This window comes from Coenobita brevimanus, chromosome 41, assembly GCF_032717465.1.
Source record: "Coenobita brevimanus isolate Jiangsu-jjx chromosome 41, ASM3271746v2, whole genome shotgun sequence".
Lineage (NCBI taxonomy): Eukaryota > Metazoa > Arthropoda > Malacostraca > Decapoda > Coenobitidae > Coenobita > Coenobita brevimanus.
The window spans coordinates 17,719,541-17,733,975 of NC_136994.1; the positions used below are offsets into that span (position 1 = coordinate 17,719,541).

The window sequence follows — 14,435 nt, forward strand, 5'->3', positions numbered from 1 at the left end:
GTGGGGTTCAAATTTTAAGCTATGGTCTATGTGGGGTTCAAATTCTAAGCAATTGTCTGTGTGGGGTTCAAATTTTAAGCTATGGTCTATATGGGGTTCTAATTCTAAGCTATGGTCTGTGTGGGGTTCTAATTCTAAGCTATGGTCTGTGTGGGGTTCTAATTCTAAGCTATCGTCTGTGTGGGGTTCTAATTCTAAGCTATCGTCTGTGTGTGGGGTTCTAATTCTAAGCTATCGTCTGTGTGGGGTTCAAATTTTAAGCTATGGGTGGGGTTCTAATTCTAAGCTATCATCTATGTGGGGTTCTAATTCTAAGTTCAAATTCCCCCATCCCATCATTCTCAAGCCTCCTGTAAGAACGCACTCATTGTTTGTGTTTGTTCCTTGGGATCTCTTGGCTGTGAACGATTTTGTGGTGTAAGCGACCAGAATGCACACACACACACACACACACACACACACACACACACACACACACACACACACACACACACACACACACACACACCCTAATGCAAAGGAATTATAATGCTTGAAGGCTAAGTAAACACATCTGTATTGAGAGAGAGGGGGGGGAGGGGGCGAGGAGGGAGAGACAGACAGACAAAAAGGGAAAGTTATCACACACACACACACACACACACACACACACACACACACACACACACACACACACACACACACACACATACACACACACCACAGTAGCCACTAACACACAAGGTGGCGCCATCTGCCTATTACGCGATGTCAGCACTCACCATTAACACGCTGCAGCACTTCTTCGTGACTAGAACACTAACACGCAATAGTACATCCTTCCCATAGCACTTCTTCGTGACTAGAACAACTACACGCAATAGTACATCCTTTCCATAGCACTTCTTCGTGACTAGAACAACTACACGCAATAGTACATCCTTCCCATAGTACTTCTTCGTGACTAGAACAACTACACGCAATAGTACATCCTTCCCATAGCACTTCTTCGTGACTAGAACACTAACACGCAATAGTACATCCTTCCCATAGCACTTCTTCGTGACTAGAACAATATCACGTAGCAGTACATCCTTTCCATAGCACTTCTTCGTGACTAGAACAATTACACGCAATAGTACATCCTTCCATAGCAATTCTTCGTGACTAGAACACTAACACGCAATAGTACATCCTTCCATAGCACTTCTTCGTGACTAAAGCACTATCACGCAATAGTACATCCTTCCCATAGCACTTCTTCGTGACTAGAACAATTACACGCAATAGTACATCCTTCCCATAGCACTTCTTCGTGACTAGAACATTTACACGCAATAGTACATCCTTCCATAGCACTTCTTCGTGACTAGAACAGTAGCACAGTTGTACACGTGCGCTATACTCGTTTCACCTTAACTTGGCCCAGATTTTCGTCCTTTTGCAGCTTAATTCACGTAGCTCAGTGGCAGAGAAAGACAACACTACGGCTCCACATCCTCCCCATAGCACTTCTTCGTGACTAGCAGCGTTAGTGTTAATCTGTTGCTACAACTCAGTATTCAAGTTGGAGAGCACTGTCACTATTATTATTATTATTATTATTATTATATTATTATTATTATTACTATTATTATTATCTTTATTTTTGTTGTTGTTATTCTTCTTTTTTTTTTTCCTTCTTATTATTATTATGATGATGATGATGATGCAGGGAAGACAAGAAGCCAGTCGAATCTTCCTCTGTCTCCTGCTCTGACTTAAATAAATCAGGGAAAGGAGTTCAAATCAGGGAAATTGGGAGTTCAAATGAGTTCAGATCAGGGAAAGGAGTTCAGATCAGGGAAATCAGGAGTACAAAGGATTTCAAATAAGAGAAAGGAGTTCAAATCAGGAGTTCAAAGGAGTTCAAACAAGGGAAAGGAGTTCAAATCAGGAAAATGAGTTCAGAGTCAAAGGAGTTCAAATGAGGGAAAGGAGTTCAAATAAGGAAAATGAGTTCAAAGTCAAAGGAGTTCAAATAAGGGAAGGGAGTTCAAATAAGGGAAATTGGTTCAAAATCAAAGAGATTCAAATAAGGGAAAGGGAGTTCAAAATCAAAGGAGTTCAAATCAGGAAAAGGAGTCCAAATAAATCAGGGAAAGAAGTTCAAAATCAAAGTTCAGACCAGGAAAAGGAGTTCAGATAAATCAGAAAGGAGTTCAAAATCTTCCCTTGCCTAGCTCGTCCTCAAAGATATCCATGTTACAAAAGGAAAGGAGTTCAAAGTGAGTTCAAAATCTTCCCTTATCTAGCTCGTCCTTAATGATATATAAGTTACAAAGGGAAAGGAGTTCAAAATGAGTTCAAATTCTTTCCTTGTCTAGTTCGTCAAAGATATATAAACTACAAAGGGAAAGGAGTCCAAAATGAGTTCAAAATCTTCCTTTGTCTAGCTCGTCCTCACAGATAAATTACAAAGGGAAAGGAATTCAAAATCATCCCTTGTCCTCAAAGATATATAAGTTACAAAGGGAAAGGAGTTCAAAATGAGTTCAAAATCTTCCCTTGCCTAGCTCGTCCTATAAAAAAAAAAAATCTTAAATTGATCTTAAATTATATCTCAGAATCCCACGTGTAAGAAATTGTCTCGATAATGATAGGAATAAAAACAGATCTAGCAAATAACAGACTTAAGAGTGGTGATTGCAGAGGAAGATACTGCAATTGAAGATATCTGAGCCCTGACCGACGGCTTGGCGTGTGTTGCGAAGGTGTGCAGTGTCTTAACGCTTTGTATCTGGTAATATTTTATTTATATAGCTATCTGTCTAACTGTCTAGCTATTTATTGCCAGACGCCTTAATTCTGTAAAGGGTGGCCACAAACAAATCGCCTTCATGTCGCCCTCTCCTCTGCCATTACACTGTCTTCCCCTCAACTCACCCCCCCCCCACTGACACACTCCAACTTACACTCCCCCCTCTCATTACGAGCGAGGGCGAATCCCTTGCGAGTCTCTCGTCAAGTAGTGGCATTTTCTCATATATGAGCAGCCCAACCCGGCCCGACCCGACCGTAACGCTTTTGAGAAGCTTATATCTCAGCAACCACAGGGCCGATCACTGCGTGGTTTGCATCACATGATAGCCCAATTCTTTAAGATTTGTTTTTGACAGGTTTCATCACACCCAGGCGGTGCACGTGACACGTGACACACGCCAAGTGCAGCATGTCGAAAATATTCAAAAGAGGACCACAGGCCAGACAGTTTGTTGTAAAGGCATGAAACTTGGTAGGTAGGTAGCCATCAGTATACTCTAGGCATCCTCGCTCATAATGAGAGAGGGGATGTAAGTTCGGGTGTGTCAGTTGAAGGGAGGACAATGTAATGGCAGGGGAGAGGGCAACATGGAGGCGATATGTTTGTGGCCACCCCTTACGGGATTAAGGCGTCTGGCCATAAACAGACAAATAGATTTATGAGGCTGAAAGATAATGACACTTGAAATTATTGCATCACAGGCTTTCATATTTATTAACTCGACCGTAAAATCATGACAGATAAAATTAAAATTCGGGAATTAATTTCAGTCAAGGTTTTACGCTCGAGATAACGGCGTGGCGGAAGAATACAAAACTAGCGGTTCAAAAACGTCTGAGAGGAAAAAAAACTAGGTATATAAAAAAAGGCTCTTAATCCCGGAAGACTGTCGAAACAAAAGACAATCGCCAAAAGGAAATCGTTTCGCTTGACATTTAAAATAATCGGTTCAGTAACAAGCGTATCTTTGTTTACTTCATATGGTGGAGTAATCAGTTCGACGAGGAAATGATTCAATCCTTTTTGAAATTGCTGAGTGTGTTGACGTCGCTTCTTTGTTTAATCCTCTTAATCTCTGACCTTGGCCCGTATTTTTGGCTCCCTAACACCCCGTCCATAACGATTTATTTTTCAAACTACTCATTAATATCCCCTGGTTTGCTTCCTGTGTTTTTCTTCCAATATGGACTTTGCATGACACACAAGAATATAGTAACGGAGCAGCGTGAGAAATTAATCGTCAGGAAGAGGTGTTTGCGGGCTCTTAGCCTTTGGTTCCTTCTTCCTATCATTTAAAAAAAAAAAACTTCCTAACCGTACGAGAATAATGTACAGTGTTACTAAGCCTGTATTCTCGTCAGGAAGTTCCCTAACACCACTCTCTTAGCGATTCATTTTTGGATATGGCTGGTTAATATCCATCTTCACGTTTTTTGCGCAGTCTGGCGATATTGGAAGTATTTCTGTAGAACAGAGGAGAACAATAAGGTGTAATAAGCAAAATAAATCGCTCCTTGCATCTGCAACTTCCTGCTCTCCTTCCTTTCTTTTATTTCTCCATTTCACCTGGACCTTGATTCTGGCCACCACCAAGTGGTGGTCCGAAAGTCCACTCCTCTAACCTCTATATACTCTTGCATCCATTACACACCTTCTCATCCTTTCATCCACACATGTCACACAATCGCCCACATTTGTAGTCCAACTTTCAATCTTACCCACACCGTCCTTGAGCCAACTGATCCATACTCTCTTATATTCTCCTTCCATCTGTTACTCACAACAATACAGTACACACCCCTTCTTTTGCTCTCTCATTCTCACCTGTTCCTGCATACACACACACACACACGCACACACACACACAATATATATATATATCTATATATATTTATATGGATATAAATTTATATGTATATATATATTTATATATATATCTATATGGATATACATGTATACGTATATAAATATATATATATATATATATATATATATATATATATATGTATATTTATATATATATATATATATACATATACGTATATAAATATATATATATATATATATATATATATATATATATATATATATTTATATATATATATATATACATATACGTATATAAATATATATATATATATATATATATATATATATATATATATATATATATATATATATATATATATAGCTTAAATATCGACATAGTTGGATTCAATAACTTGTAAGAGGATATTGAAATGGATATATGTATAAAATGAATAGCAGAGGAAGTGACGTTAAGGGGTATTTCATAAGCTGAATCAAGAATCTTCAGGCCGGAAACATGAATAGTCACAGGTTTTATATTTTGGTTCATCATTATCATCATTATTGTTATTATCATTATTATAGCCATCATCACCATCATCTTCATCTTTGTTGGATGGGAGGGGTCTAGAAATGGAAAAAGAGCTCTCTCTCTCTCTCTCTCTCTCTCTCTCTCTCTCTCTCTCTCTCTCTCTCTCTCTCTGGGAATGACTTTGAACTTCCACACTTAACGGATTCCAACCAGACCGTAAAACCACCTCCTTCAATCTTATCCTTGGCAGAACTGTGGACCGTAGGATTTAAAAAGAGTACGCCATGGGAGGTGGTGGCCAAGTGGTAAGAGAAGCTGACTACGGTCCAAAAATATACATGTTCGATCCCGAGCTGTAGCAGGGAGAAGTTTGAGTATTTTGATTGTAATACAGAATTTACTTTTCAGATTTACAAGATCCAAAGAAGTGTCATGAAAAACCTCTGCCATTATCATCACACTTGTCCTGATTGTGTCTAGTGTGTGTTTAGTATGGGCGGTTGGTATTTGTGCTGGAGTGGTGACGTGTGAAGGTGAATTGCACAAGCTTGTAATAATACAACATCATTTTTTTGTACGGAAGGCGTGGTTAGAGTAACTGGGTGTTGTTGGAAAAATATGTGTTTGATGCTGGGCCAGGGCGGGGAATATTTAATCATTTCGGTTTCGTTAGAGAGAGAGAGAGAGAGAGATCTATTTTACAAAACCCACCGACATATCATAAAAACACTCCTGCCAAGTATCATCACACGAGTCGAATATGAAGCAACCTTATCTTGCATTTTGTGTGGACTGTCGGTATTAGCGCCAAAATGGTGACGTGTAGATATGTGGCAGTAACCAATGAACAGTGTACCTTATAATAATTATCCGTAACAACACAACGTCTCTGAGTTAGCTTAGGTTAGGTTTGGATGGGAAGAACTTATACATTCTAACCCTTGCATGGTTAGAATGTACAGTATAAGTTAGGCTAGATTAATTGCTGCTCATTTGTAGAAAATATTGGTCAGCATTTCACCTAACACGTCATATCTATCTGTCTATTGCCTGACTCCCTAATCCCGCAAAGGGTGGCCGCAGACAAAACGCCTCCAAGTCGCTCTGTCACCCAACTCACTCCCCCCTCCCTCATATACCTCTCAGTTCCGTCCCTCCACCTCATTATCCAACACAACGTTATAAAAGTAAACAGGAAAAAATTTTAGTTATGCATAAGGCCAATGGAATGGGAGGAAAGCTTTTGAAGTCGATCAAGGCATTCCTATCAGATAAAACAACAATGGAAAAATATGGTGTGTGTGTGTGTGAGAGAGAGAGAGAGAGAGAGAGAGAGAGAGAGAGAGGGAGGGAGGGAGGGAGAGGCGCTTGAAGTGGATCAAGGTATTCCTATCAGTTACACTTAGTGGAAATCAGAGTTGTTAGATCAGGTAGGTCGCAGGTAACTTCAGGTGTACTACAGCAATCCGTACTTGGTCCGGTTTTGTTTTTGGTTTTTATAAATGATTTAGTTCAGAAGTTAGCGTGCCCATGACTTCTGTTTGCTGGTGATGCCAAAATTTTCAAAAAGTTAAATACTTTCGGGGATATTCAATCTGTGCAGAAGAGACTTGGGTAGACTTCAAGAGTGGAATAAAAGATGGTTGTTAGAGTTCAATGCTGGTAAATGTGTTACTATGCATGCAGGACATAGAAATCCTATATTTGTTTATGAATTAATTGGAGAAGAACCGCGGAGTGTTAACGTCGTCGCATCTTAAACCAGCTGAACATGTAGCAAAGGCGTCAGCAAAAGGCAGCAGAGTGGTTGGTTTGATTTGAAGAAATTTTCCTAATATGGATTTAGATATGTTCAGAACCTTGTATTTTGCCTTAGTAAGGCCTCATTTAGAGTATGCATTGGAAAGCTGGTCACCTTATAGTAAAAAGGACATTCAGGAACTGGAGAAAGTACAACAGAGAATGACCAAACTTTTACAGGACCTCGAGTATGAAGAACAAAGTGAACGATTGGGGCTGATAACATTGGGGCAAAGAACACATCGAGAAGATTGAATAGAAACTTCGAAAATCCTGAAAGGGATAGAAAATTTGGACTACAATGTTCACTTTGTGTATAGTGAAGGAAGTACCAAATCAAACACATGTAAGCTGAAAAAGAGAGGTCACTGGAGAACACTAATCAGAGCACATTCTTTAAGTGTAAGGGAAGTTAATGCCTGGAATTCCCTTGCTGAGGAGGTGGTCACTGCCCCTGCTATTGGTGCTTTCAAGGATAGAGTAGACCAGTGGTATTCCGGTAACTAAAATATAGAGTTCAGATGATAAGTATTTATGATAAAAGCTTGTGATTGAAATTTTGTTAACATAATGTACACAACAACTTACCGTATAATCCTTAGTTATGTTTTAAGTATTACAGATATTTATGTACTTTTTCCTTTTTATAATTGTATGCTAGGTGCCGTCAAGAGTTTTTATGATGGTAGTGAAGCATGTGTAAGGGTTAATGGGCATCTAAGTGAATGGTTCACGATCGGTGTGGGCGTGCGACAAGGTTGTGTGACGTCCCCATGGTTGTTCAGTATATATATGGATGGGGTGATGAGAGAAGTAAAAACACGAGTAAAGGAGAGGGGGATGGCGTTGGTAATGAATGGTGTTGGATGGAATTTCTCAAATTTGTTGTATGCTGATGATGCAGTACTACTTGCAAATACCGGACAAGAACTTGGTAGAGTAGTGCAGAGTTTTGCTGATGTCTGTGAGCGTCGTGCCTTGAGAGCACATGTAGAAATGAGTAAAGTGATGGTTATCGAGAGAGAAGGTGACTTCCAGTGTCATGTTGCAGTGAATGGAGAGAGACTGGAATTGATGAGAGAGTTCAAATACCTGGGTACAGTGATAGAAAAGAGAGGAAAATGTGCAAAAAAAGTTGAAAGTAGAGTGACATAAGGAAGAAGAGTAGCTGGTGCAATGAAGGCCTTGATAAGAAACAGAGGCTTGAGTGTTGCAGCTGCACGAGGCTTACATGAAGGAGTGTTAGTGCCAGCCTTAACAAATGGATGTGAGACTATGGTGTGGCATGAAAATGAAAAGTCAAGGGTAAGAGCAGATGGAACTGCTGAGGAATGTTTGTGGAGTACAGAGAGTGGATAGGATACGAAATAATGTGATTCGTGAAAGATGTGGAGTGAAGAAGTCAGTGGATACTAGAATCGAAGAGTGTACTGAGATGGTATGGTCATATGGAGAGACTGGATAGCAATAGAGTGATGAAAAAGGTATAGCCTACCTTATCGAATTTGAATGAGGGAGGAGGCGAGGTAGGCCAAGGAGTAGGTGGAGGGATATAATGGATGAGTATGTGAGGAAGAGAGGTTTGGAAGTCGGTGAGGCTAGGGAATGACAAGAGATCGAGCTGGCTGGATGAATGTTGTGAGGAGAAGTGCATGATCAGGAATTTGGCACCCCATTTTAACGTGAGAGCGTCCGGATTGACTCTATCGGATACGTTTATGTGAAGCTACAGAATGTGGTGAATGTTTTCGGCGTATCCGATAGAGGCAGGATTCCGGGGTCTTGAATTATGAGTGAATGGAAGCGTGGCCCATTGGACTGGGCAAATTTGGGCTGTCTGGACATTGCAACTCCTCACCCTGCCTTAGGGTGGGAAGGGAGATCCGGATGAGGTGATGATAAAGATATAATTATAATGCAGTTTATCGTGAAGTTGTAACTTTATTGATATATCATTGAAAGATGTCTTTGTTGAAACCTCATTTAAGGTTGGTCGATAGATGGGAACCCTAAAAAAACGTAAGCCTCTTAACGTCCCATGTATTTGAACTAGGTAAGTTTACCCTCTCAAAAGTTTTCTGTGATTTTCATTGCGAGGCAGCACCAGCATCAGTTCTCCTGTAGTTTAGGATATTTACCGACCAAACCTTCTGGTACACATGTGTTTGTCAAGAAGTTAATATTTCTCACGCAAAATGCGTATTGAGAGGTGTTATTTCTGTTCAGGGAGGGTTTATCCGGGGCATGGCATACAATTCGTAAGAAATGACTCCAAGGTAAGGCTTGCGAGGATGTGTTTCGTGAGTAATGAATAGATGTGTATCGTTTAGACAGCCCAAGCGAATGAGAGGACTTCTACATTTTTTATATTCCTTAGCCCATTGTTTATGTTGCAAGGAGCCTCCTAGCTCCAGTGACTTAGGAAGGAAGTAGGCTGTAACAAGACCTCTTTATATAGTGGGCAGAAAGGTCAAAATACTCGGCTTTTAGCCCCCGTTATGCTGTGGCACCAGGCATGAATGAGCATGAACCAGGCGACTGCAGGCTGAAAGTTTTCCATTTGCAGCCCACCATCATCCTTCTGGCGTTTATGACGAGGAAGGAAAAAAAAAAAAAATGCTCGAGTCTAATGAAGAATTCTTTTACAGTATTCATTCTCGGTACTTTTACAGTATTCATTCTTGGTACTCAGACAATTTTCTTCAGTTTAAGATGTACTTTTTGGAACAAAGAAAATTATAGTCTATACAAACCCCTCTAGTACAAAATATCCTCCCTAAGATTAATAAAGTCTGAAAATGGGAAGAATATGATAAAAGAACATTGCCGTTTTGAAAGAGGTAATGTCTTGCTATTCACTGCATATTCTTACACTTCTTATCTCACCACAGATATTCAGATTCTGCCGGGACCGATGCCACAAATTATTCAAGAGGAAGAAGAACCCCAGGAAGGTGCGCTGGACCATGACATTCCGAAAGGTGGCCGGGAAGGTGCTGACGGTCGACCCTTCCTTCGAGTTTGAGAAGCGACGCAATATTCCTGTCAAGTATAATCGAGAGACGTGGAAAAAGACAAGTAAGATAGTGGTATTGTCCTTTTACCTTAACTTGCCCCAGATGTTCAGCAATTTTCACCTGTGTCATGTAGTTTGATGGCAGAATAAGATGATACTCTGGCACTACGTCCTTACCATTGCACTTCTTTGTGAGTACAGTAGCATCATAATCTAGTGTTAATCTTTTCTTAAATTTCAATATTCAAGATACCGGTAGATACAGTACATAGATTGCCACTTGAGAAGGATGTTAGTTTTCACTTCTGTCAGTTATTCAGCCATACCAGAGCCAACCTAGCTTGGAGTAAGATTTATGTCATACAGTATCATGTTAGCCAGATTAGAGAAAAACTGACGACTGGATCTTGTAAAGTGATAAAGTACTGTTATTCTACTTTTCCTGCCATCTGGCATCACCTATGCCTGTTATCTTTAATCCTCACTTGCCCATGGTTGAGGCGATCAAGTCTGTTTTCTGATCCCTTTACTGCAACAAGTTACCTCATTGTAATATAACACTGTTTGGCAGCAGATGGAATAAAATAGGTAGTACTAGTTGATTGACTCTATTGGATACGTTTATGTGAAGCTACATTCGTGGTGAATGTTTTTGGTGTATCATATGGAGCCAGGATTCTGGGGGCTGGCATGGTGAGTGAATGGAAGTGTGGCCCATTGGTTTGGGCAAATTTGGGCTGTCTGGACATTGCTGCTCCTCACCCTGCCCTGTGGTGGGAAAGGAGGTCCGGATGCTGATGCTGATGATGAAGTATTAGTTGAGGATGGGATAGAGAGATGGAGTGGAGAGGTATATGAATGAGGATGGTGTGAGTTGAAGAGCAGTTTGAATGTGCAGGACAGTGTGACATGGAGGCAATTTGTTCTTATCTACCTCCTCCTGAATTAAGGTGTCTGGCCCAAGATAGTATGATTTCTGTTTCCTAGTGTTCAACATCACTAGCACTTGTCATGTTACATCCTCAAATTATGAAGCTTGTGACTGTCAACTTACTCCTGTCTTTTGTCCACAGTTGAGGTGATGAAGCAGGTGACAGCAGTGGCAGACAAACGCAAGGATAAGTTCCAGATGGAGCGCTTATTGGGTGGTCTGGAGATGGATCGTCTGACGGACATGCTTGAAGTTAAAAGGCACATGCATCTCATCAAGTCACCAGCTGCTGGGCTTAGGGTATGTAGGGGATTATTTTGGACAAAGTGTGAATAGCTAATGATAATATATACAGTATATATTTTTCCCCTCAGAAGTGCTGTTTCATCATTTTTTCCCCTCAGAAGTGCCATTTCCCCATTTTTTCCCCTCAGAAGTACCATTTCCTCCTTTTTCCCTCTCAGAAGTGCCATATCTTCAAAAGCACAATAATACTCAAGACATTGCCTATTTGCTGCAGTTCATTTGCAATAAGTGTGATATTCTTGGTATCCAATACAAACTTAATCTATATAGGTGGCTGTACCTAAACCCTGTACTCATCTATCACAGCACTTCTTAAGATCGTAGCTCCTCAAAAAGGGAAAGACTGAGTTGCCTCACAGTAGATTCAACTGAAGTCATAGGTTGGGTGGCTTATGGCAGTTTGTTTCATTGCTATCACCTGACAGAACTGGACCACTCACAACTTGAATATTGTGCTATGTAGTTATGGTTACATGATAGGAGATGACCTTTATTTATTGTTTAGGAAAGAATCTCCTTGGTTACTTAATAAATCATCCGTCCAGTTTGGCTTCACCGGACCATCAACTGAACTGGAAGGTATTAAGGCTCTTTATCAGGTTACAGGAAATACACTCATCATCACCTCACCCTTTATTTTCTCCTAAAATGATGGAGTGCTGTAGGATCCAGAAACAGTATGAGAATAATCAGTAGCCTGCCAGGTAAAATGGTCCACACAGTCAGCCACTTCTCATTCAGTCCGCCAGAATCTTAGCTCCACCTCACAAGCATAACCATTGCAGTTTTTCTTTTCTTTGTGTGGAAGTGTTTCATATACTCCTGTCAGATAAATTAATTCAGTCAACTTCCAAATAAAAGTAGGGGTTCCATATCCCGTCGTATGCCACTCTGAATGTACAGGCAGACCCCAAGATAAAATGCAATACCCCAGCATAGCGATGGGGGTAGAAATACCACACTACCCCTCCGAACGATGGCCAGACCCTGGTAGAACAACTGGTTTTGTTTGTTTATTTTTTTTTTTTACCGATTTTGATGATGTTTTAGACTTAAATTTTGTGTGTAGGTGGATTTATAAACTGTTTTCAGACTTAGAGTCATAAGTGGGGGTGAACATTGTCATTTTGGGGTACAGTTTACTAAGTTTGATTTTTTCCAGACTTATTTTTGATGATTTTCATATTTTATTTTCGGTTTAGGTGAGTTATAAACTGCTTTTAGGCTTAGTTTAACATGTTTTAAAGCTATTTGGGGGTGTAGGTTAGCTAGAAACTTGTTTTTGGACTCATATGGGTGGGTTTAGGACTTGGTTGGGGGAGGGGGGGGATCCAAGGCTCAAAAATGCATCCCTATACTTTACGTGTTAAATCTACCCCGAGATGCCCCATTTTGATCACTTGCCATTTCCTTAGCTACAGCAGCTTATGTCACATTCTCACACACATTTGCCATATCCATCTGCCTTTTCTTGCCATGTCACATCCTGTCCACATTCACATTAACTCACATATGCTTATTTCACCATCTTGTCTTCATCCATTCTCTCTCTATGACCAATTCTGTTTAAGCACAATCTTCTACCCATTGATCAGCAAACTACCTTACTCAGAAATCTTGTAGAACACCCTATAGCTGTACTGTATAAGGTACCGGTAGTGCACTTTATGACCTGCTAACACCATCCTTGCCTTCCAGAAACCCAAGGCCAAGAAAGTTCAGGAGGAAGATATGGAGGTGGTGGAGGAGAAGGTGGCTAAGAGGATAGAGCCAGGACCCTCCAGAGTTGAGGTCAAGGAGGAGGAGGAGGAAGACAAGATCGTGGACGAGGAAGACATGGAGGAAGAGATTGATGGCAAGATCAAAGAGGAGAGTGGTGGTGAGGAGGATAGTGATGATGACGATGATGATGATGACGATGGTGGTGGTGGTGATGGTGGCATGGATGATGATGATGATACTACGGATGAGGATGCGTAACGGTAAAATTCAACCTGTCGATTTGAAAATGTTTTGTTTAGAAGACACTGACTTAAACTGGTACCGTATATAGTTATTGATGTTGATGATGATAGTAACGGTGATGAAAGTGGTATTGATGATGGGCATGATGTTTTGCTGTAGTTCATCCATCTTACAAATATAAGACACTATTTTGTTGAGAGTCTTCTTTCTTTTCACAATCAGTTTAGAATTATCTTGAAGTTAGAAATATATGCAAGTATTTTTGTGCCTGTAATCCCCCATTCTACCCCATCCCATCCTTTAGGAAGGAATTATAGTCCATTCACACCCTTTCCACACCAGCATAAACTATCTGTAACTCATCAAGTGTAACTACAGTTCATGACAATTTAGAGTTGTATTTAGAGCTCATTTACATGATTAATGTGCACCTGTTGTATCTGAGCACACTTCAGTCCAAAGCATTGTGTATATCTACATGGTAATTTTCCAGTTTTACATTACTGTACTTAGTACCACAGGAGCCCACTGGTCATTCAAACAGGTCCATACAGGTAAGGAAATTTGAACAGAATGAAGGAATGTAGGCAGGTGTGAAAGTATTTGGGTTGTGGCTGAGTGTAATCATAAATTGGAATGATGTTTTTATTAGTATAGTCATTAGTAAATAGTCTGTACATCACATACATTCTAGATGTAAGTAGGGAGGACTTCAGTTTCAAGTTCAAACAATATACATATTTAAATCCCTCATTGTGATAGAAGGAATCGCTCATTCGTTTTCGTTCGTTTTTAAAGGCTTCAACATGCTTGCATGTGTCGGCCTTGGTCACCTAATGGCAGCTCTCCACGCTGCACGACCCATTGCAGCCTCCCTGTTCAGTCCCTTAACCCTGAGGTCACACTTAATGGCACACAAAAATATTCTGTGCATTGAATGGGTTTGTGGAGATGCTTCCTAAGCTAAATAAAATTGTCTGTCAGCCTATAGTAAAAAGAAGGATGGTCATTGTTATGAAATGCTTAGGATAATCTGTTGGGGGGGCTTCCTGGAGGGGGCAGATGAAAACAATGTTGATCCTTGGGACCAGTTGTTGTTGTGGCCCCGGGCTCATCTGGATGTGAAACTTGAGGATTGCAGGCTGGAGTATCTCTTCTGCAGTCCACCGTCAGTGCCAACATGTGAAGATCTCCCTCTCTAGCACCAGTGATGACCATATGTGGTGGTTTTTCTTTCCATTAAGTTAGCTGTGATGACTAAATCTTTGATATATATATATATATATATATATAT

At 40.3% G+C, this 14,435-nt stretch overlaps 1 protein-coding gene across 1 annotated transcript; it reads left to right on the forward strand.

Moving 5' to 3' along the window:
* Positions 1–9,062: 9,062 nt before the first annotated feature.
* RpL24-like (ribosomal protein L24-like) lies at positions 9,063–13,754 on the forward strand. The gene is made up of 4 exons (XM_080270501.1): positions 9,063–9,199; positions 9,815–10,001; positions 11,013–11,170; positions 12,875–13,754. Exons 1-4 carry the CDS (start codon positions 9,119–9,121, stop codon positions 13,154–13,156), a joined length of 708 nt encoding a protein of 235 aa, XP_080126627.1. The 5' UTR covers positions 9,063–9,118; the 3' UTR covers positions 13,157–13,754.
* Positions 13,755–14,435: the final 681 nt, after the last annotated feature.

What these genes read in the sequence shown, in the direction of transcription:
- RpL24-like (XM_080270501.1), top strand. Translation starts at nt 9,119, where the DNA reads ATGCGTATTGAGAGGTGTTATTTCTGTTCAGGGAGGGTTTATCCGGGG. An exon ending in TCGTAAGAAATGACTCCAAG is followed by an intron (nt 9,200 to 9,814) that starts GTAAGGCTTGCG and finishes ATCTCACCACAG; the next exon opens with ATATTCAGATTCTGCCGGGA. An exon ending in AGAGACGTGGAAAAAGACAA is followed by an intron (nt 10,002 to 11,012) that starts GTAAGATAGTGG and finishes TTTTGTCCACAG; the next exon opens with TTGAGGTGATGAAGCAGGTG.